Source organism: Littorina saxatilis, linkage group LG10 (assembly GCF_037325665.1).
Source record: "Littorina saxatilis isolate snail1 linkage group LG10, US_GU_Lsax_2.0, whole genome shotgun sequence".
Lineage (NCBI taxonomy): Eukaryota > Metazoa > Mollusca > Gastropoda > Littorinimorpha > Littorinidae > Littorina > Littorina saxatilis.
Window position 1 is genome coordinate 37,396,860 of NC_090254.1, and position 25,160 is coordinate 37,422,019.

Here is a 25,160-nt window from a genome sequence, read left to right on the forward strand (position 1 = left end):
TGGTCTCTTTGTCAATGGTATCTTTGTGTGTGCGCGTGCGTGCGTGTGTGTGTGTATGTGTGTGTACTTTTAACATTGTACGCTAAGTTTTGCTTAGTGCTTGGGTTCTTGGTGTTATGTCTCAGTTAAATGTATGCTTTGTATGCTTGTTGATTTGTGCTAGTTTATTCTATAGGGGGCCTAATGAATTTGTAAAGCGCCTGGAGCCAATTGATGGGACTCGCGCTATAGAAACGTTATTTATTATTATTATTATTATTATTATGGACGACGGCCTCCCCGCTTAGTTTGGCAGCCAGCAGGAACCTTAGTTTGTTTGTTCGTTCATGGGCTGAAACTCACACGGCTTTTACGTGTATGACCGTTTTTACCCCGCCATTTAGGCAGCCATACGCCGCTTTCGGAGGAAGCATGCTGGGTATTTTCGTGTTTCTATAACCCACCGAACTCTGACATGGATTACAGGATCTTTTTCGTGCGCACTTGGTCTTGTACTTGCGTGTACACACGGGGGTGGTCGGACACCGAGGAGAGTCTGCACACAAAGTTGACTCTGAGAAATAAATCTCTCGCCGAACGTGGGGACGAACTGACGCTGACAGCGGCCAACTGGATACAAATCCAGTGCGCTACTGACTGAGCTACACCCCCGCCCAGGAACCTTAGTAAACCGCCCAGTGTATCTCAACAAGCGTCCTAGCTGCCAGTGTGATTTCCTGCGAACAAAAAGATCAGCATCATCATTGCCATATGACGATATGTATGGTGTCGTCTGCTTGTTGAAATGCCTTCTCTCTTCTCCTGTTGTGTCTCACTCTGTCATCTCTCTCCTTTTGTGTTTGCTATTCAAACGTCATCAATCAAGGTCTTATTGGCACAAGTGTTGGGCGAGTTTGGGCACCGCTGGTCTTGCGAGTTTAGGCACCGCTGTTCTTGCGAGTTTGGGGACCGCTGTTCTCTAGTGGTGCCTAAACTCGCAAGATCAGCGGTGCCCAAACTTGCAAGACCAGTGGTGCCCAAACTCGCAAGAACAACGGTGCCCAAACTTGCAAGAATAGCAGTGCCTTAAACTTGCAAGAATAGCAGTGCCTTAAACTCGCAAGAACAGCAGTGCCCAAACTTGCAAGAATAGCAGTGCCTTAAACTCGCAAGAACAGTTGTGTCTCACTCTGTCATCTCTCTCCTTTTGTGTTTGCTATTCAAACGTCATCAATCAAGGTCTTATTGGCACAAGTGTTGGATACTGATTCTTCTGGAGAGAATTAACCAAAATGATGAAAGCTCAATCAGCGTTCTAAGACAATTGACCTTTTTATTTTGTGACCTACATTAATTTGAATAAATCAAGAACTAGTAATACCCGTGCTCCGCACGGGATTTTTTCTTCTTCATTAATTACAGAGTTAATTATGAATAAGCAACAACAAAAACGTGTTCAATGTGCAATGGCACGCGCGTACAGAACAAAATGCCATACATTTATTGGGAGAGATACAAAAAAAAGGGCACAGAGGTGGATTGGCCATGACTTGTGCAGTGACAGCAGTAACATATTAAATTTAGAAGTAATTGCGACAAATTTACCCCAAAAAAGCGCTAGCACACACAGAACAACAAAATGTGATAAAACATCAAACCTAAGAAAAGCAGCGTTCAATGTGCAATGAACTGCAAACCATTTACACAGCAGCAAACATGTCGCTTTACCTATGCAGCATGGTAACCCTACAATATGCGAAACATGTCAACTGACTGCAGCAGCCTGGTTCTTAAAATAATTCTGACGGTCAACACAGCCAACACACTATTCACAGTCCATTTTAAGGAGCAACGGAGGTACTCTCTGATGGTCTTGTTTAAATGATAACGATCAACTCAGGAGGAAAAAAACAAGAGAGGAAAAAAGAAACCACATCAACCGCAGAAAAATACAGAATCACATGTACCATTATTTACAAACAAATGCCACAGCAAGCTTTCTTTGGACGACTGTCGTTGTCTCAAAACTCGCATTCTACCTTCTGTCCGAAAGAATCTAATCTTACGTTGTACTGCCTTGAAAGAAAATGCCAACAAAGACCAGAAAGCTGTTGCAAGGTAAGCTTACCAAACGTTACATAGCGAATCATGATAGTGCGTAAACAGCAAACAGTACAATCAAAGAGAGGATCGAGTCTGGAATGAAACACGATACAGATCTAGCATTCAAAAACTGTCTTTCAAGTTCAAGGAAGTTGTTACAAGGTAAGACTTACTAAATTGTACAGACAAAACCATGACAGTGCATGTTTTGAATCTGAGGAAAAAATCGTGATCATTTTGACTTTGAGAACAGATTCATTCCGTTTCCTTATATCTGCATGTTCAAGTAAATGGTGGACAGTTTTTTTGGGGCAGAGTAAACTTAACTTGAGACTCTACTGCAAGTCTTGAAATTCACATAAATCGAACCATGAACAATTAAAGACATCCAAACATTACAGGCACTTTAGATCAACTCATTTCACTAGAGGTGACTGCCTAGCACTGTGTTTGACATCCGTGTCTGCTGAAATAAAAAGAAATTAAAACAAAACGGATTAACAGTAGGCGACACGTTATCAGAGTGGGAGACACTAGATCTGTCTCTGTACGGGATACGGCTGCCAGATCGACACTGCGCTTTCGACAGCTCTTCCTCGCGTGGACATTGGAAAAACGCTGTGCAGATCAAATTGTAGGAAATCTCCCTTTGGTATCTTCTTTATTTACTTTTCTGGAGCTTAGAAACCGAACAACATGAAATCGTCTTCCCCGAATCGGCGAATGCAGAGGTGAGAACTGGAGAAGTGAATCTATGTATACCAGAATCCTTCGCGCGACCCCTGACCTGGTCTTGACACCTGACCTGGTCTACATACCACACACGACACAAACCAGTCAACTGCTTGTACCCCTTCAAAAAAAACAACAACACCATCTTTGGATACACGCTTTAAACCACACACATGCCGACAAAATGTTGATCATTGCTTCAATATTTTGAAGATGGTGCTTGAAAAATAACCAGGTGAAATGAGTATTTCGGTGTTTAGTCAAATGTTAAAGTTTCTACCACAGACATACACACAGACACACACACGCACAGACAGACAAAGTTACAATCGCATAGGCTACACTTACGTGAGCCAAAAACAACTGCTTATTCTATTACCCTCGTTCAATAAAGAATTGCCATTGTCGTTGTCATCGTACGTCCATGGGGTTACTATAAACAATTCGTAACGTCAAGTGTTGTGCAGGGCTTTTCATCGGGCTGGCGGGAAGCGGCGCCAAAGACGGTATCGTTGTGTCTGCGTACGAGCTGCACGCCGTTTACGTGCTCTTCATGCTAGGCTGGGTCTTCCTCCCCGTGTACAAGGCCTCGGGTATCTACACCATGCCAGAGTACCTGTACAAGCGCTTCGGGGGCAGGAGAATCCGCGTCTACCTGGCCATCATTTCCCTGGTCCTGTATGTCACCTCTAAGGTAAGTACCGCCTACCCCCCTCCCCCCCCCCCAACAAAAAATAAATAAATAAATTTAAAAAATTAAAAAAGAAATCGGTGGTTACGAAACACAACACTCTATGTCACCACTAAGGTAGGTACCGCCACCCCCCCCCCCCCCCGGCCCAAGCCCCCCCCCCCCCCACCCACCCGCCAAAGTGAAGGTTAAATTGTGATGTTTGCTACGAATGATTGTGAAAAATTGGCCGAACAAGAACGAAGTAATACGAACCACAACGACCTCGGCGATTTTCTCCACGAATCCCAAATCGTTGTAGTTCGCCGTCAAAATTCGTCACAGTGGGACCTGGGCTTTACTTGCAGATCGCGGCCGACTTGTACGCAGGGTCCGTGTTCATGGACCAGGCGTTGCCCGGGACGACGTCGCTGTACGTCTGGGTGATCATCCTGGTGGTCATCGCGGCCATCTTTACCATCACGGGCGGTCTGACTGCCGTCATGTGGACCGACACCATCCAGACCGTCATCATGACGGTCGGGGCCTTCGTCCTCATGATCATCTCCTTCAAGGAGGTTCTTCTTTCTCTTTCTTGTTCTTGTTGTTGTTGTTGTTCTTCTTCTTCTTCGTGCATGGGGTGAAACTCCCACGTTCACTCATGTTTTTACCCCGACATTCAGGAAGCATACGCCGACTTCAGGGGGACAAAGAGGTTCGATCAGTCACACATCACGGTTGCTGTTTTGTGTGTGTGTGTGTGTGTGTGTGTGTGTGTGTGTGTGTGTGCGCGCGTGCGTGTAGAGCGATTCAGACCAAACTACTGGACCGATCTTTATGAAATTGTACATGAGAGTTCCTGGGTATGATATCCCCGGACGTTTTTTTCTTTTTTTCGATAAATACCTTTGATGACGTCATATCCGGCTTTTTGTAAAAGTTGAGGCAGCACTGTCACACCCTCATTTTTCAATCAAATTGATTGAAATTTTGGCCAAGCAATTTTCGACGAAGGCCGGACTTCGGTATTGCATTTCAGCTTGGTAGCTAAAAGATTAATTAATGACTTTGGTCATTAAGAATCTGAAAATTGTAAAAAAAAAAAGTTTTTTTATAAAACGATCCAAATTTACGTTCATATTATTTTTAATCATTTACTGATTCCAAAACCATATTATTTGGATTAAAAAAAGCTCTGAAAATTAAAAATATAAAAATTATGATCAAAATTAAATTTTTGAAATCAATTTAAAAACACTTTCATCTTATTCCTTGTCGGTTCCTGATTCCAAAAACATATAAATATGATATGTTTGGATAAAAAACACGCTCAGAAAGTTAAAACGAAGAGAGGTACAGAAAAGCGTGCTATCCTTCTCAGCGCAACTACTACCCCGCTCTTCTTGTCAATTTCACTGGTTTTGCCATGAGCAGTGGACTGACGATGCTACGAGTATACGGTCTTGCTGAAAAATTGCATTGCGCGCGTTCAGTTTCATTCTGTGAGTTCGACAGCTTGACTAAATGTTGTATTTTCGCCTTACGCGACTTGTTTATTACTCGCTTGCCTCGGAAGACATGTTTTGTTGTCTTCTGAACTTTCACAGCTCTCTTTTGAGTTAGGACTATCTTCCTGGTTTAGCTGATTGCAAGAGATTGTTCACTCTTTTCGTCAGCCACGATCAAGACAGGTCAGTGAGGTTGGCGCTCTTTCCGGTTATCTGGAAGACGTAACTCACGAATCTTAAGGTTTTTCACTCAGGTCTCAACAGACTTTATGTGAAAGGGTTATTTATCTAAGTTGACCTTATCTGGTGTTTTTTTTTTTTACCATCATTAGCAATCCATGAGTGGTTGCGACCAAAAGGGGGGGGGGGGGGGGGGGCAGTCAGCCCTTCCTCCAGCACCTGCTATAGTGCACGATTCTAGGTTTTGGGCATCGGCTTTAGCGTTCTCCATTTCAGGAGGATGCTAGGATGTTCCACGAACTTTTGTTTGTTGACGGAAGACGATGTTTCATTAGTCTGGAGAAACGTCGTCAGAACTAGACAAGACATTCCCCTTTCTACGCCCAGCGTGGAAAGGGCCCTGTCCTCTAGTTTTTTGTCATTTGAATATCAGTCCCAGCTTGGGATTTCTTCTTCTTTTAGAGTTCTTTTTCTTAAGAGCCATAGAATTTTGAGAGATGCAAGCCTTCCTTTTTTATAAGAAGGCTCTCATACTCTTTTTTCTCGGTGCTCACTTCCCCTTGAAAGGGCAGCGATTTACGTCCTTTTTCGGGTCTCACGCAAGATTTTAAGTATTTTGAACATACTCGTCTTGCATGGCTCATTTTGGAGTGCCAGACCAGATCTTTGGTTCTTTCGTTTTAAACGGATAGAATCAAATTATTGGAGCGTTCAGTCCTTCCTCTGCGTTCGCCTAGAACTATGGGGCCTGAGCTTGGGCCCTTTATTCGGCGGTTCTGCGACCAGGCAAATCTCGAACGGCCTCACAGCGGTGTTGTGGACGTTTTTAAGACGTCTTTCTTAAACTACTTTCTGCGGGTTCTCTAGTACCCGCTGGGATGGTAGTAGTTGCTTACCAGTCATGGTTGAAACAGGCCGGATTCTTACCAGAAATAAGTGAGTTTCCCGCCACCTTATGTTCTTTCTTTCTTTCTTTATATTTGGTGTTTAACGTCGTTTTCAACCATTCAAGGTTATATCGCGACGGGGAAAGGGGGGAGATGGGATAGGGGAAAGGGGGGGGGGGGAGATGGGATAGAGCCACTTGTTAATTGTTTCATGTTCACAAAAGCACTAATCAAAAAATTGTTCCAGGGGCTTGCAACGTAGTACAATATATGACCTTACTGGGAGAATGCAAGTTTCCATTACAAAGGACTTAACATTTCTTACATACTGCTTGACTAAAATCTTTACAAACATTGACTATATTCTATACAAGAAACACTTAACAAAGGGTAAAAGGAGAAACAGAATCCGTTAGTCGCCTCTTACGACATGCGGGGGGGGGGGGGGGGGGGGGGGCAGATAAATAAGGATGTGGAAAAGAAGACTTTTGGTAAGTGAAATAAAGGTGATGGATCCAGTCAGGTAGAAATAAGATAACAAGAAAGGAATCGGAAAACTGCAGGGAATAGTAGGGAGAGTTTTCTTGGAAGGAAATATAGGTGAAAGGACTGGTAAGGCAGAAATAAGACAAAAGAAGAGAAGTAAAGGGGTGGGGAAGCTTAGTGGAAACACTCCCGCCGCGTGAAGGCGACCCCATGGGAGCGCCACCTTATGTAGCAATCTGCTATTAAGTTGGAGTAAAAATATGTGATTTAATCGAAAATTTCATAAATAAATTTTCATTTAATTAATATACTTACCCAACTCACATAGTAAATGCCCTCCCAACCTACCCCGCGATCGTTATTAATGGTTGAAGGTGGTGTTTCATTGGGAATGAGGTATACCGGCGATATGTACCGCGCATGTGCGGGCTGCCGGTGAGGGGAGGTAACTACCAGGGCCTTGTTGTCAAGGTTTTGTTTTGTTTTGGGAGTTACCACCCCCTGTTACCAGGGTCAGTACTTCAATGTCTAAGCATCAAACGGAGGTTAATGCTATTTATGTGAGTTGGGTAAGTATATTAATTAAATGAAAATTTATTTATGAAATTTTCCATTATGGGGTTAGTGCTAGGACTCGTTGGTCCGGTGTCAGAATAATGTGACTGGGTGAGACATGAAGCCTGTGCTGCGACTTCTGTCTTGTGTATGGCGCACGTTATATGTCAAAGCAGCACCGCCCTGATATGGCTCTTCGTGGTCGGCTGGGCGTTTAGCAAACAAACAAACAAACATACAAACTTCTACAGTTGTAGTAAGCACCAAACTGGTAACCAGTATTCAAATTCTTAAACGCTTCCCTTAACGGGTATGCGGCTACGAAGAAATAAAGAGAAAATATCGCTTGTTGTTGCCCGACTGACTGATGCCTGCCTTTACTGACAATTCGGAATTAATGCCTAGAGATACTAGTTATAATTATATAGACATGATGTTTTACATCCCCACAACAGGTAGGTGGCTACGAAGAAATAAAGAGAAAATATCGCTTATTGCTGCCTTACTGACTGATGCCTGCCTTGACTGACAATTTGGAATTAATGCCTAGAGATACTCAGTAGTTATAATTATATAGACATGATGTTTTACATCCCCATAACAGGTAGGTGGCTACGATGAAATGAAGAGGAAGTACCCCTTGTCGCTCCCCAACTCTGCCATCCTCAACTCGTCCAACCCCACCTACAAGTACCGTACGTGCAACCGGCCCAGCAAGTACTGGTTCCAGCTGATGTGGCCAGTGGATGAGGGGACGCCCTGGACTGGCTTGGTCTTTGGCCTGACGGTCAACGCCATGTGGTACTGGTGTAATGACCAGGTCATCGTGCAGCGAGTGCTGGCGGCCAAGGTAGCTATGCTAAGTACTTATAGTCAATGTTCCCAGTACCAGTGACTATTTGTATGAAACGCCAAAACGGACTTTTTACTCGGTAGAATCTACCACTAGATTTATGATTAATGGTAGATTTCCAAAATCTACAGGTAGATTCTACCGAGTTAAAGGCAGTTTCGGCGCAAATGGGGGCATTTTCTACCCGGTAGTTTGATTAGCCAATGACTGAGCTTTCTGCTCGGTAACAATCTACCGGTATCTTTTGTTCCCACTGGCATAACTTCTACCGGTATTTTTAAGAGAGCCAACCCAGTGCAGAGATACCCGGTAGATTAGCAAAGTCAGTTGTGGCGTTCTATATACATATATTTGGGACAAGCCAAGGTAGCCTTTCTCTGGAGTGTTTGTGTGTTGCGGTTGTCTCGGGGGACGTTCGTTTCGAGGTGGTTGTGACAGATGAACTCCGGAAATAACTTTATCCGGTTTGTGTGGGTTTTGAAAGAGTGAATACTCTTGCTTTGAGTGATGCAATAGTTCGACACGTGCACCTTGTCCATGTGTGTGAGACACCCCCCTCGCTAGTGACTGGCCTGCAATGTCACGTTGGGAACTTTGACTCAATAAAAGCAAAAGTATTCTCTCTTTCACAACCCATACAAACTCGATAGAGTTATTTCCGAACATCGCCTGTTGGAAATCTGTGTGATAACACATGTTGTGTTGCAGTTGTCGCGGTAGCGTTCTTTGCGAATCGAGGCTGTTGGATTTTGTGATCCACACCTACATTAGTGAGGTTGTGGGGAAGACCCCCGACAACTCAGCACGACGACAAGTGACGGTGACCTTCTTTTTTCCCCCTCACACAGTCGGGACGGGGCCTTTGCGAGACGTTCCGGCTGGAAAATAGAGCAATTTGTCGTCGTCACAAAAACGGAAGATAGAAATTGGTCTTTGCTGTTAAGTCGAGTTCACTTTAATCAAAGTATGTGTTATGGACATATAGATTGTTCATTTTGCAAATAGCTTTTGAAGAAAAAGAAAACAAATCTTTGATAGGCGTGGATTTACAGTTTGTTTTGTCTCAGATGCTCACAAGTCTTCTCAATGAAGCCGCTATAAACTGTTTGCGCAGAAGATGGACGCGTCCCGAGTAAAAAAACAAAGACAATAGTGAGGTCACATTTCGGCTCAGCTGTCCGGGACGCGTGCTGAAACAACGGCTGCAAAGGCGAAATTTGGTGTTTTTCACGTCCGGGGCGAACGAATGAATAAAATACTCGTTTTATTCTTAACTTGAGATGTTTGGATGATGCTTTCTTCTCTGTTTGAGGTTCCAGTTTGTGATCGGCTAAAAAGCAAAAACATGTTTTTCAGTGAAGGGGAAAATAGTTGAGTTAGAAGGGGTTGATCAATGACACACACACACACACATCGCTACGGCTACTTGTTAGATGAATGAGAAAAAATGTAGTCGACATTATTTTTTATGTGTGTTGGCTTTGTTAGTTGGATCTGTGGATAGGGGTTTGTGGGGGTGGCTTGTGGGGGGGGGGGGGGGGGGGGGGTGTTAACACGTGATTTGTAAAAATGTAAAAGCATTTTACAAATCACGTCGAACCTAAAACCGCGATTTGTAAAAATGTAAAAATATCGCATTCCACAAAGTAATGCATGCCTTTTACTATTATTGATATTTGTTGTTTAGAGTCTCTACGCTGAGTGGTGGGGGTGGTTTTAGATCCACATCCTATTTTGGTGCAATCCCATTTTGCCGCCGTCCTGTTTTTTGCCCCATCCCATTTTTTGCCCCATCCCATTTTCGCGACATTTCACTAGCCAAGCGTCATTTTACTAACATGTCATAACAATAACGCGACATCCCATTTTGACACCATATCCCATTTGGCCGCCTTGCCGTTTCACCGCCATTCCATTTCCCCCCCATCCCATTGTCGCGACATTTCACAAGCCAAGCGTCATTTTACTACCGTGTCATAACCGAATAGCGCAACATCCCATTTTGACACCATCCCATTTGGTCGCCATCCCATTTTGATTTATTCTTCTTGCCAAGCCTCACTATACTACTATACTGCGTTATTCAACTAGGGGGACATTCCGTTTACGCGAAATCCCACTTTTGCCACAATCCAAAATATCGCGAAATAGGGATGGTGGCGAAATGGGATGACGGCAAAACAGCATGGCGACAAAATGGAATGTGGCGCTAGTGGTATGACACTGTGGTAAAATGACACTTGGCCTGTGAAATGTCGCGAAAATGGGATGGGGGCGAAATGGGCTAACGGCAAAATGAGATTGCGCAAAAATGGGATGTGAAGCTAATGGTACGTGATATGGTGGTAAAATGACACTTGCCCTGTAAAATGTCGCGAAAATGGGATGGGGGTGAAATGGGATAACGGCGAAACGGGACTAATAGATCCCTTGACTTTGGGGTAGCGTGACTCTGTTACTGCTAGCTTTCCACTGGGAGGAAGCGACCCGAATTTCCAAGCGATGGGACAAAAAAGTAATGACATTTTTTTTCTCTCAATAGATCCCTTTACTTTGGAGATGATGAGTTAAATATCGGGCGCATTTACGTGATTTGTAAAACATTTTACAAATCGCGGGGCACACACACACACACACACACACATGGGCACATGCACCCGCACACACGCACACTCACACACCCACACACACGCGCGCGCGCACGCACACACACACACACACACACACACACACACACACACACACACACACACACACACACACACACACACACACACAAACACACACACACACACACACATAAAATGTATGGGCTAACACGCAACAGCTGGGTTTTTTTATTAGGCCACAGACCTGGAAGACCCAGGTGCAAGACAAATAATTCATATCACTGAAATGCGTGTTCCCCGTGCACCGCCCAAAACATGCCCCGAGGGGCTCCGCCTCTACTAGTCGTGTCAAAACCATTCGTTCGGGTGTCCAGGAGTTTTCTTCTTCAGGCCAGGCACTGGCGCTCGTTCTCCCCGCAAACGCTACTTGTGTCAGTACGAGCGATGACGCCGATATGGAAAGCCGTTTGGCTCATAACCATTACACGTGTAATAAAACATAAATACACGTGTAATAAATGATTAATACACGTGTATTTATTTCTTATTGCACGTGTAATTTATCTTTTTTCTTATGCTATGGAATAGCATAATGATTAAATACACGTGTAATAAATATTTCATACACGCGTAAGAAATGATTAAATACACGTGTAATTAATATTTCATGCACGTGGAAGAAATGTTTAAATACACGTGTAATTATTTATTACACGTGTATTTAATTATTTTTTACACGTGCATGAAATATTTATTACACGTGTATTTAATCATTTCGTACACGTGTATGACATTTTTATTACACGTGTATTTAATAATTTCTTACACATGTATGAAAAATGTAATACACGTGTATTTAATCATGCCTTACACGTGTAAGACATGATTAAATACACGTGTAATACATTTTTCATACACGTGTAAGAAATGAATAAATACGCGTGTAATAAATATTTCGTACAAGCGTTAAAAATGCAGGAGTCACGTGGTTAAGCGACTTAAAAACTCGGACTGGGAATCCACATGAAAAACACTCTATGCGTCTTCATCGCCTCGCTTTGCCCTTTGCCGGAACAGCTCAAGATGGCGGGAGTTGTTGCTTTGCAAGTCGTATATTTTCCGATTCAAGTTTTAATTTATTACAGGTGTATTTAATGATTAAAATACACGTGTATTTAAATCATTTACTACACGTGTATTTAATCATTTCTTACACGCGTATAAACTATTTCCTGCACGTGTATTTAATCATTTCTTACACGTGCATGAAATATTTATTACACGTGTATTTAATCATTTCTTACACGTGCATGAAATATTTATTACACATGTATTTAATCATTTCTTACACGTGTATGAATTATTTATTACACGTGTATGAATCATTTATTACACGTGCATTAATCATTTATTACACGTGTATTAATCATTAATTACACGTGTATTATTTATTTATTACACGTGTACTAATCATTGATACACGTGTAATGGTTATGAGCCAAACGGCTTTTCATACGCCGAACGACAACACACCTGAACATACAGTTTACGAATCGTCTAAAGTTCTTTTTGGGGGGTCGAAGAAAGACCGATTTTCATTCATTCATTCATTCTTCCGTTCGTTCGTTCGTCCCTTCCTTCGTTCCTTCCTTCGTTGGTTCGTTCGTTAGTTCGTTCGTTCGTTCGTTCGGTCGCTCGCTCATTCCTTCATTCATTGATTAATTCAAACTGATTTTCTACTACTTCTATCCCTGTGAACCCATGTATGCCTTGTCACAAACTCCCATCCCACAAATCCATCCATGACAACTTCTCTCCCTCAGAACATGACCCACGCTAAGTTGGGTTGTGTGGTCGCCTCCTACCTGAAGATCACGACCATGTGGCTGATCATCTTCCCCGGCATGATCTCTCGCATCCTCTACCCCAATGAGGTGGCGTGCAACGAGCCTGCCCGCTGCCAGCAGGTCTGTGGCAAGGACAACTGTGCCGACATCGCCTACCCATTGCTCGTGGTCAGGGTGAGTAGATCGGAGAGCATTATTCGGCGTCTGTCTCAACATAACATATGTTACGTCTGGCTGAAGTTGGTTTTTCCGGTGTATTTGTCACTACCCGGCTTATGAAAAACCGCGTTCACGTACGAGCTTTGGATAAGTTGTTCGTCTTCATTTTCGTTTCTTTTTATTATTTGATTGTTTGAAAATGTTTAGTCCTGCTTTATCCGCCCGCCCATCCATCCATCAGCCAATCAATCAGTGCATCCATCAATTCCTTTGTTAGTTCTTTCTCCCGCCGATCCATCCATCAATCCATTTATCCATCCCACCCATCCATCCATCAATCCATTTATCAATCCACCCATCTACCCATACATCCACCAATCCATCCAAACATCCATCCATCTATCAGCTCATCCATCTATCCATCCATCTATCCACCCATCCAACCATCCATAGGTACATCCGTCCGTCCATACATCCATCAACTATCCATCCACCTATTCACTGTATCCTGCAGCTGATGCCAACCGGCGTGCTAGGGCTGATGATGGCGACGATGATGTCTGCACTCATCTCCTCCCTCACCTCCATCTTCAACTCCACCTCCACCATCTTCACCATCGACATCTGGCACCGCGTGCGCAAGGGCGCGAGTGACGTGGAGCTCATGCTGGTGGGCCGCCTGGCCGTCCTCGTCCTCATCGTCATCAGCATCATCTGGGTGCCCGTCGTGCGCCAGGTACGTGGGGGTCACGCAGTATTGGCGCCGGTAATTACCGGTATTTTACCGGTTGAAATGAGAAAATACCGGACAATAATTGGCTGCCGGTATAACCTTCTGGTGGATTTTTTGAACTACCGTTTTTTTCGCTGGTAAAACAACAAAACCGGTACTCTGAGTTGGACTCTTACTGGTTCCAATGACCAGCCTACCGGGATTTTTCTGGATAGTTTGCATCATAAAAGTTTGAGTACCGGTTTGAACAAATATACATATTAGCGCCATCACTGGTCACGGTGGGGCACTAAGGAGCCTCTATCTACCTCAAGGATATAGACTCCCGGGGACGAATGTGTGCTTGGTGTGTGCGGGTAGTGGGGTATCAATAGGATGCCCTCCCTTGGACCACCCTAGTCTAGGGTTGTAGGCTGTGTCATGGTGGTTGGTTGCATATAGCCTGTACCTGCTTGCTGCTCTGCCTGCGCTTGTCTGTGTTGTATGTGACGGCTGTTATCACATTAGCTGCAGTCTAAGCGAGGTATCCATTGTGGTGTAATCCCTCCGGACTAGATAAGTACTGCTTGTCTCAAGACCAACCTTGCGCCTCCACGCTGGCAGCTCTGGAAACTGGGTAGCGCGAGCCCCCAGGCTAAGCAAGGCGGATCGGGGAGGAGGATCTGCCCCCATGACGTGCGACCTGGTGTCCACAAACAGATCACCCAGCTATGGGCAAATAGCACCTTCAGGGCATCCCAACGGTGGAACAGGCGGATGAGGAAGAGAATTCCCAACGGCTGTGAAGGCGGAGGAGGATGTCCTACTGAGTAGACCAGACTCAGTTTGTAGCCATGGCATGGCATTGCTGGTCTAGGAAAAGCAAACTCCAAAGTCAAATCCCTGCACCGGGAGGATATCGGGGCCTCAATGGCAAGGCAGGCGGAAGAGGAGATTTATTTATTTACTTTTTCTCCCAACGGCTGCAATGGCGGACAAAGGCATTCCAGGTATGGGGAACTAGCCGGGCAGAATGGACTCGTCAGCTCAGTAAGGCAGCTATTCTTGGGGAGGGAGCAACCCGAGTAAAAGCTTCAACCGGGGTGGGATCCTCGGAGAAACAATCCCCCTTGTGCTCCCAGGGTAGGACATACGGGCCAGGAGCTAAGGGTGGGGAAACCCCTACAGAAAACCTAGAGGGCTGAAGACGGAGGTATGGAGCCTGCATGGCGCTTCTCGAACAAATCACTGTACCACGCATTATCTGCCATCATGAAACTTGGAGACAGAACTGATCATCAATATGGTGCTCGCCCTGTGAGGATCCACCAGGCAGGTGCAGCGCCGGGCTCCGCGCCTCAAAGGAGTCCACCCCCAGCGACTGGAGGTCCTTTCATCTTGTCCTGTGGAGCCAGGGGACAGAGAAGTAAAGCAACTGGCCGAAAAAACAGCAAGCCCAAAGTGAATCCCTCAATCAACATCATGCACTGGAACGCAGAGGGGGTTTCCAACAAGAAAGAGGAACTTGAACACTTCCTACACGAGAACAGCATCAACATCTCCTGTTTACAGGAGACACACCTGCAAGAAGGGAAGCCCTTCAAGATCAGAGGGTACCAGGTTTTTAGGAGCGACCGCCAGGGTAGAAAGAAGGGAGGAGTGATGACACTTGTCCGAAACAACATGAACGCGAGAGAAACCAACAGGTTTATGGAAGAAGCAGAGTATATTGAAGTCAAGATCACCACCAATGACAGCACACTAAACATCGTCAACTACTACTGCCCCAATGACAAGATGCTGTCACGTCACTTGACTCTATCCAGGTCCCAGAGAGCGGCTTCCTCATCAATGGAGACTTTAACAGTCAGTCCCAGAGCTGGGGATACAACACCTTAGACAAGCGAGGGGAAGACATAAAAACCTGGCAAGATGACCACCATCTGATACTTGTCAACGACCCAACAGATCCACCAACATTCTACTCGCGCCGCTGGCACTCGACAACAACACCTGACCTGGCTCTCTGCACAGACGATATCCACAAGAACATCACCAGAAAAGTAGAACTTCAGCTTGGTGGAAGTGACCATCGCCCAGTGCTCCTTACCATCAGCGGAGGCTCAACACCCGGGCAGCCCCTCCATGCAAGATGGAACTACAAGAAGGCGAAATGGGGCATCTTTGGTATACGTTCAAATGAACTGACCAGGGATATTGCAGTGGAGGGTAGGAACATCAACACAGTGGTGAAAGAATTCAACGCCAGCATCACCCAGGCAGCAAAGGACAGTATACCGCGCGGAGTGAGGAGAGACTACATCCCATACTGGTCCGACGAGCTACAGAGGACACATGATGCACTATCAAGAGCTAGAGAAGAAGCTGAGAACATCCCCAGTTTGGAAAACAACATTAAGCTCCAAGAAAGCAAAGCAAAGCACATAAGAACAAAGCTTGAGTGTAAAAGAAGAGGCTGGCGAAAAAAGACAGCAGGGCTAAACATGGAAAAAGACACCACAAAGCTCTGGAAACTTACAAGAGCACTGAATGATGAAGGCAACAAGGGGCAGAAGATCACTCTTGAAGAAGAAAACAAGAAGAGCAAACGCTCGATCGAGTCACTTTCGCAGTTCTGAATATTATATGAGGCATCAGATGGACAGGAAGAAATTGCTATTCACAACACAATGAGTCACGTTCACATAAAATTTGAGCCCGGTCACTTTTATAGTTTCCGAGAAAAGCCCAACGTTAAGTTGTGTGTTGCCGAACAGAAAAGGCTAGTTATCTCCCTTGTTTTTCTGATAACGTTCGTAAAAGGCTACAGATGTAAATACTTTGATGTAAAGAATAATCCTACAAAGTTTCAATCACATCCGATGAACTTTGTCAAAGATATAAAATGTCTAATTTTTCCTTTGACGCTGACCTGTGACCTTGAAAAAGGTCAAAGGTCAACGAAACCATCGTTAAAGTGTAGAGGTCATTGGAGGTCACGACTAAACAAAATATGAGCCCGATCGCTTTGATAGTTTCCGAGAAAAGTCCAACGTTAAGGTGGTGTCTACGGACGGCCGGCCCGCCGGCCGGACAGACTAACACTGACCGATTACATAGAGTCACTTTTTCTCAAGTGACTCAATAAAACCATCACAGGAAAAGAAGCTGCAGACACCTTTGCAAAGCTTTACGAGAAAGAAAGCGACACCACCATTCCTCTACCTCTACAAAAGGAAGTCAGAAGAGAACAGAGGGAGAGAAGAGAAGGAACTGTCCAAGAAGCCATGCAGCATGACATCACCATGGCTGAACTGAAGACTGTCATCAAGAAACTGAAGCAGAAAAAATCTCCAGGTCCCGACAACATCACCAATGAGATGCTGCAACACCTAGGCAACTCAGCTCTTCAGAAGCTCCTGGACATTTACAACCTCAGCTGGAGACAAGGACAGGTACCTCAGTGCTGGAAAGAAGCCTGGATGATCCCAGTGCTAAAGAAGGGAAAGAACAAGACAAAAGCCCAGAGCTATCGCCCTATCAGCCTGACAAGCTGCGTCTACAAGACCATAGAGCGCATTATCAACCAGCGCCTGCAGCTGTACTTGGAGTCGGAGAGCATCATCGTCCCAGAGCAGGCCGGCTTTCGACAGTACAGAAGTACAGAGGACCAGACAACCCACCTTGCCCAAGTCATTGATGATGCTTTCCAGGCCCAGAAGGTCACCCTGGCAATCTTCATTGATCTGCAGAAAGCTTTTGACAAGGTTTGGAAAGACGGACTCCTAGTTAAACTCCTGCGGAGCGGTATCCAAGGCAACGTGTGTACCAGTGGACCAAATCTTACCTGCACAACAGAAGAGCCAGAGTGCTGGTAGATGGTCACCGTGGCCAGAAGGTGCTGCTCCGCCAAGGAGTGCCACAGGGAGGAGTCCTCTCGCCCACCTTGTTTATACTCTTTATCAACGACCTTGTGCCCGAGTTGCCCAGTAGAGTCCATGCAGCACTGTATGCTGATGACCTTGTTCTCTGGTGCACTGAGGAGCATGCAACAACTGCGATCTACAGGATGCAACTTGCCCTCCAGAAAGTTGCAGCTTGTGCAGACAACTGGTGTGTAACCATCAACAGAGACAAGACAACAGCCACTCTCTTCACACTCTCCGCCAAAGTACAACCTGGAAGACTGACGTTGGGTGACACGCCACTGAAGTTTGAAGACCAGCAAACTTACCTCGGAGTCACATATTTATGACAAACGCATGACATGGAAACATCACATCATGAATGCGGAAGCAAAAGCCAGAAGAAAACTGAACATCATGAGGAAACTGGCATGATCACAATGGGGCGCAAACGAAAAGATCCTCATGACAGTGTACCAGGGGACCGTACGATCTCACCTTGAGTACGGATCTAGCTCTTGGATGACAGCAGCCAAGACGCACCTTCAAACCCTAGAGAAAGTCCAAAATCAAACGCTAAGAATCATCACAGGCGCTATGAAGACAACCCCAATAGACAAGATGCAACAGGTGACCGGCATACCTCCACTCAGCAAGAGAAGAGAATCTGAATGCAAAGCGATGGTACAAGACATCAAGTACCAGTGCATTCCAGACCACCAAATGAATGCAAGGATGAAGCAGCTATCTTCTGGCAGGCTAAAGAGATCAAGCTATGCGACTGAGACACGGGCCCTGAAGAGAGAACACCAAGCAAAGATGCCTGAACTGGTTCACCCATCCCACTTCTCCCTTGAAGAACCACCCTGGAAAAACAACCTTGAAAACGTGTCCATCCAGACCACAGTTCCTCATCTCACAACAAAAGATGAACAGAGCGATGTGCAGAAGAAAGCCCTGACACTTGCCATGCTCGACGAAAGATACCCCCAAGAAGCTGGATGCGGGTCTTTACAGATGGGTCCGCCACAGATGCCGTCAAGAGAGGAGGAGCTGGTGTCTACATATCAAACACCCCAGTGGAGAGTGGCAAGCAGAGGCTATACCAACTGGCCTCCACTGCACCAACTTCAGAGCAGAGGTAGAAGCGCTTATCCACGCAGCCAATACCATCCGCAGCAAGGTCAATCCCGACACCCAAGTTGTCTTCCTGACTGATGCCTTGTCTGTGCTGCAAGCAGTCAACAGCAACAAACTGCCTCAGCTTACAACGACACTTCATAACATGTGTCTGAAGACTGTATTGCAGTGGGTCCCCTCACACTGCGGGATAGAGGGGAACGAACAAGCGGATAAAATGGCCAAACTGGGTGTGGAGGAGGAACACGAAGAAAACCCAGTGAGCTCCACAGAGATGAAAACCACCACAAAGTCTCTGCTTAAAACCCCACAAACGCAAGACAGCTACCACCAACTGTCAAGACCTGAACAGGTAGTCATTTTCCGCCTGAGAACAGGGCACAACAGAATGCAACAACACCTGCACAAAAAACTGCGAGCCGTGCCCTTCCCCATGTGTCCCTGTGGAGACGCAGAGCAGGATGCAGCCCACATCCTGCAGGACTGCAGGAATCTCCAGCCCCTGAGGAGAGAGATCTGGACCAGGCCGGTGCCCCTTCATGAGAAGCTGCATGGACCTGTGGAGGCTCTTCATGAGACCACCAGCTTCATTACCAGAGCTGGACTCCAAGTTTAGCATTGGCGAACGACAAGAAGAAGTAGACTGGTCACGGTCAAACCTGCCCAGCGTTGATGTGCACGAGAAATAGTCAGTCGGCTAAGGACCGTTTTGGTTACTTTTTGGTGTTACGTTAGCAAACACATTTTTCTGATAGTTTTTAACACCACAACACTAAATCTAAAGTCGTGGAGCAATATTCCAAACCACCTGTGAGAAAAAACGTTGGTTTGTGTGTATGTTTTCCTTCTTTGGCGTTACTATTCTCGTTTAGAGGTTGGGTTCATAAAACGGACATAAAACTTAAACCGCTTGACAGAAATTCTATAACTGTAAATCATTCGAAAGGGAAGGCATTCATGTACATGTTTGTGCCACTTAAAAGGACGTCATTATCTGTTTGTGCCTGTAGTTTTGAGGTAATTCAGTAGGCTAAAAAAAATCATAATGAGGCAAGTAATCGGCTTTAGTTTTCAGTGTAAAACATTTTAACAGTTCCAAGGAATGAAACATACACATGTTAAATTTAAAAGAATAAGTAAGGCAGATTAAAAAGAGCATCTTAATATTATTTGCAGGTTTAAACCTTTTCATTGTGAGTAGTTTCAACGCCGTATATTCGGCTGTACTGATAGCGCGCTAACGTCAGGTGTAAACAAAGCGTTGTCGCCAACTTCACGGAAAATGTCCCCCATTCAAAACAAAATGTGTCTCTTTGAAACCACGTACAGCTTAAATTCATAATTGTGGGAATGAGTAATGTTTGTATTTAGTACATGTTTGTTTTTCTACGAGAAATAGACACGTTAACGAACATACGAACCGATTTGCTGTAGATCTGTCCTCACTCACCATGTTCGCCCAGTTTCATCCCATCCTACACGCCTCTTTGTCAATAAATAGCCTGACAAGCCAAACTATTATGTTCATTGATGTGTCCTGCGTTGATATGTGAAATATCAACATTCAAAACGGTCTGTATTGTGCACACATTTAAAAAGAGATGAAGCAGTCAAAATTGTGTGGTAGCGCACCGCCGCAACGTCTGAATTGGAAAACTTGAAAATTGACTCCGCGTGTTGAAAACCATACAGCATCAACACATCCTTGCCAACAATCGCTTGGCGGTACGGCAGCGTACGCTCGGTATAGCCTTGAATATACGGGGTGGTTCAAGGTAGAATCTGTTGGCAAACGTTATATTCCTTTCGCTCTGTCTTCGTTATATTTACTTTTTTGTTGTTGAGGGTTGTATTTGTTGGACGCACACAACTCGATTTCTTATACCTATAGCTTCTTTTTATATTTAGTCAAGTTTTGACTAAATATTTTAACATCGAGGGGGAATCGAAACGAGGGTCGTGGTGTATGTGCGTGTGTGTGTGTGTCTGTGTGTGTGTGTGTGTGTGTAGAGCGATTCAGACTAAACTACTGGACCGATCTTTATGAAATTTGACATGAGAGTTCCTGGGTATGAAATCCCCGAACGTTTTTTTCATTTTTTTGATAAATGTCTTTGATGACGTCATATCCGGCTTTTCGTGAAAGTTGAGGCGGCACTGTCACGCCCTCATTTTTCAACCAAATTGGTTGAAATTTTGGTCAAGTAATCTTCGACAAAGCCCGGACTTCGGTATTGCATTTCAGCTTGGTGGCTTAAAAATTAATTAATGACTTTGGTCATTAAAAATCTGAAAATTGTAAAAAAAAATAAAAATTTATAAAACGATCCAAATTTACGTTTATCTTATTCTCCATCATTTGCTGATTCCAAAAACATATAAATATGTTATATTTGGATTAAAAACAAGCTCTGAAAATTAAATATATAACAATTATTATCAAAATTAAATTGTCCAAATCAATTTAAAAACACTTTCATCTTATTCCTTGTCGGTTCCTGATTCCAAAAACATATAGATATGATATGTTTGGATTAAAAACACGCTCAGAAAGTTAAAACAAAGAGAGGTACAGAAAAGCGTGCTATCCTTCTTAGCGCAACTACTACCCCGCTCTTCTTGTCAATTTCACTGCCTTTGCCATGATCGGTGGACTGACGATGCTACGAGTGTACGGTCTTGCTGAAAAATGGCATTGCGTTCAGTTTCATTCTGTGAGTTCGACAGCTACTTGACTAAATATTGTATTTTCGCCTTACGCGACTTGTTGTATATACGCTTACCGCATGGGAATACCCCAAGTGCTCTCCACAGAGAGCGAGCATTTGTCAAACAATATATTTCGCATGGACGTACAGGTATAGATTGGAAGCCTTGTTATCACGTTAGAATTAATTAACTCTTTTTTTCTTTTTTTTCTAATTTAGAAAAAAAAACCACTTATGGACAGCTTGTAAGACAAACATTGTTACAACACAAAAATAATTCTTTTACCGTCGAGAAAAAGTCAGACAATTCAAACCTATGATAGTAGTGAGCCTGCTCGAAGAGCGTTTGGGTTGCGAAATTAAGGGTTTTGCATGTTTTAACGTAAACACACGCACGTACGCTCGCACGCACGCACGCACGCACGCACACACACACACACACACACACACACACACACACACACACACGCACGCACGCACGCAAGCACACCCACACACACACAAACACACACACACAGTTACACAAACACACACACACACACACACGTACGCACGCAGACACACACAAAGACACATACACAAAAATAAACACACAGACCTACAAAATGACAGACATACACTAGTGTACACACAGTGAGACAAACCGACACAGAAACACGCACGCACGCACTTACGCACGCAAACAGAGACGTAGAGATGCTTATAGAGAAACACTTACGCAACCAAAAAAACACACACACAAGCACACAGACAGACTTTGTTCTTGGTAGAGAAATTCATTTCCTTCTGTATCGCTTTCTCTTTAAGTGCAGCTACCTCGCAGAATGAGAGAGAGAGAGTGAGAGAGAGAGAGAGACTTGCATTGTAATCCTGGGGAGGGGGGGGGGGATATAAATGCCATGTAACGCGCAATACATGCCTTTTAACTGACTAAAATTGGAATTTTTATTTGAAGACTAGCATCGCAGTGTGACACGTGGTGCATTCGTTATTACCTTATTACAACAAGAAAAGGAGAACGGCACTGACGCAACCGGAAATAGAATTTATCAATAAAATGTTACCATCAATTTAGGAATCGATGCGATGTAAATTATCCTAAAACTGTCGTATGGTCACGACATCGTTTAGCATTTAGGATTAAATGGTGCCAATGTGTCCACAATGCACTGTAATCACAGACAACTTGCAGTTATACGCTTTACGTACATGTAACTCTCCAACTGACATTTTCTGCCACTTGAAACAAATGACTTTCGATGGAAAATTAACTCCAATATGTAAATATTATGCATGAATTTTGATATTTACTTGCACTTTTTGAAAATAAAGCTTTTTCTAGGATAAGGTGTTTACCCCCTAAATGTTTTAGTCATCCGGTAGAAAAACCGGAAGTATCGTGTTCTAAGCATATGTATATGTTTAAAAAGTTAATTGTGTTAATGTAGAACATCCTGTCGATGTATATGTTTAGGTTTTGAATATTTTAGGGGAAAAGCATAGCCAATATTCATTCATCTTCAACAAACACCCCTAATCTCAGGGCCCATTTTGTTAGTGGGGGTAGGGTTTTAATCAGTCAAAAATCACTTTCATTCAATATTTTCTGCCATTTCAAATACATACACGTAATTGCAAAATGTCTTGAATTTTAAGATGCTTTAACTGACTATACAAAGAAAACCTGCACTTTTTGCAGAATTAGTTATTTGTCCATGGTTTATGTTTAAAAATGTCAATTCTTAAGGCTAAAAATGATAACGGTTGCCTCACTAGAGGGCACGCACCTACGACGAGAATCGTGTCTGCCAATTGAAATGCAAATATTTTGAAATAAGGGGAATCATAGCATATTTCACTGTAAAGTGTCTCACTCTAATACCTTCTGGGTTCATGGTGTATTTGGTTAAGTGAATTGCAGATAAGGTTTTTTGAAAATGACAGCTATACATATATTTTATTAAAACTGAAACTGGTGGAGTGAAAAACAGACATGTTCTGAAGAAGTCATACTAAAATCATGTATGGGCTTGAACTTCAGTTTGCGTGTTATCTTTTAAAGAAAACCCGTTGTCATCGCTAACAATTGACCTAATTTACAAATACATGTCGGTCGGTCATAGTCGCGTTTTTTTTTTACTCACATGCGAAGCAAAAGTGAGTCTATGTACTCACCCGAGTCGTCCGTCCGTCCGTCCGTCCCCCCCGTCCGTCCGGACGTCCGTCCGGAAAACTTTAACGTTGGATATTTCTTAGACACTATTCAGTCTATCAGTACCAAATTTGGCAAGATGGTGTATGATGACAAGGCCCCAAAAAACATACATAGCATCTTGACCTTGCTTCAAGGTCAAGGGGCCATAAATGTTGTCTAAAAACAGCTATTTTTCACATTTTTCCCATTTTCTCTGAAGTTTTTGAGATTCAATACCTCACCTATATATGATATATAGGGCAAAGTAAGCCCCATCTTTTGATACCAGTTTGGTTTACCTTGCTTCAAGGTCAAGGTCACAGGAGCTCTTCAAAGTTGGATTGTATACATATTTTGAAGTGACCTTGACCCTGAACTATGGAAGATAACTGTTTCAAACTTAAAAATTATGTGGGGCACATGTTATGCTTTCATCATGAGACACATTTGATCACATATGATCAAGGTCAAGGTCACTTTGACCCTTATGAAATGTGACCAAAATAAGGTAGTGAACCACTAAAAGTGACCATATCTCATGGTAGAAAGAGCCAATAAGCACCATTGTACTTCCTATGTCTTGAATTAACAGCTTTGTGTTGCATGACCTTGGATGACCTTGACCTTGGGTCAAGGTCACATGTATTTTGGTAGGAAAAATGTGTAAAGCAGTTCTTAGTGTATGATGTCATTGCTAGGTTTAGTTATTTGACCTTGACCTTCGTCATGTAAAGGTCAAGGTCAAGCATGTGAGTCGTATGGGCTTTGCCCTTCTTGTTTAGAGAGGTAGTGTACAAAATGTCGTTTTGTATGTTTAAATTACATGTCCCTTATTTCAGTCATATATCAATTAATAAGTAAATGCGCATACCTTTATTAAACGTTACTTTCACTTTAAAGACTTACTGGGGCAGTGGACAATTATGCATGGAATCAGTCACTAAACACGAATACAATACTAATTTCAAGAAACAAAATTAATATTCGCCACGGATCACCCGTTATCGGCATTGAAAGTTGGACAAATTTACCTGTAAAATCAATTCCAAGGAAAGATAATGAACGTTTTACAGCATGACTTACGTCCCTTTTCTTGTGACGTATGAGATGTGAGTTAAAATGGCGACCAACGTGATTTTAGACTGTGAAGATGAGTTTGAAGAGAATGATAGTGGGTCTAGTTTTAGTTCCACATCGAGTTTCGAGGACGGGGACGAATGTTCATGGGCAGAAGAATCATGTGAAGTGATTGGGTTTAACTTTGAGCCTTCCACCGGGGCCCGGTAGCTCAGTTGGTAGAGCACTGGACTTGTGATCGAAAGGTCGCAGGTTCGAATTCGGGCCGGGACGGACACGGGTCAACTTTATGTGCAGACCCAGAGACGGAAGCCATGTCCCACCCCCGTGTCATCACAATGGCACGTAAAAGACCTTGGTCATTCTGCCATAAGTGCAGGTGGCTGAATACACCTAAACACGCAGACACCTGGGTAGCGCGACTCCGTTGCTGCTAGCTTTCCACTGGGAGGAAGCGACCCGAATTTCCCAGCGATGGGACAATAAAGTAAAGAAAATGAAAAAAAAAAATGAAAGTGACGAGGAAGACCCGACACAAGACATTCGTCGGCTGCTTTCCACAGATTGGTAAGCATTGACTGATTGAGTGATCGAGTGAATGATGATAAGTTTTTAGCATCAATATATACTACCTAATTGTGTTAATTAACTTTCCGTTTATAACTGGGCGTTGTAGTGTAATCAGTCATTCTGTAGACGCCCCCATGAAACCTGTATGTGTCTTGTCTTGTCTTTCCATTACTGCCCACAATCAACAGTAGTGATTATTTCGGCACTTGATGGGATGTTGCGCAAGTCCAATAAAGCAGCGTTTCCAGCATCCAAAAGTCCATTAAAATTCACAGGTTGGGGAGTA

The 25,160-nt window shown here is 43.8% G+C and overlaps 1 protein-coding gene and 1 long non-coding RNA gene across 2 annotated transcripts in view; both read left to right on the forward strand.

Annotated features, from left to right (window-relative positions):
• The window catches only part of LOC138978741 (uncharacterized), a 193,183-nt gene that overhangs the window by 68,412 nt on the left and 99,611 nt on the right, over positions 1–25,160 (forward strand). The gene's annotated exons all lie outside the window — the stretch shown is intronic.
• The window catches only part of LOC138978736 (sodium/glucose cotransporter 4-like), an 87,072-nt gene that overhangs the window by 29,219 nt on the left and 32,693 nt on the right, over positions 1–25,160 (forward strand). Inside the window, exons 3-7 of the mRNA XM_070351529.1 lie at positions 3,282–3,508; positions 3,853–4,062; positions 7,705–7,950; positions 12,386–12,583; positions 13,083–13,304. Of these exons, the coding sequence (XP_070207630.1) occupies positions 3,282–3,508; positions 3,853–4,062; positions 7,705–7,950; positions 12,386–12,583; positions 13,083–13,304 (1,103 nt within the window). The remainder of the gene's footprint in view (positions 1–3,281; positions 3,509–3,852; positions 4,063–7,704; positions 7,951–12,385; positions 12,584–13,082; positions 13,305–25,160) is intronic.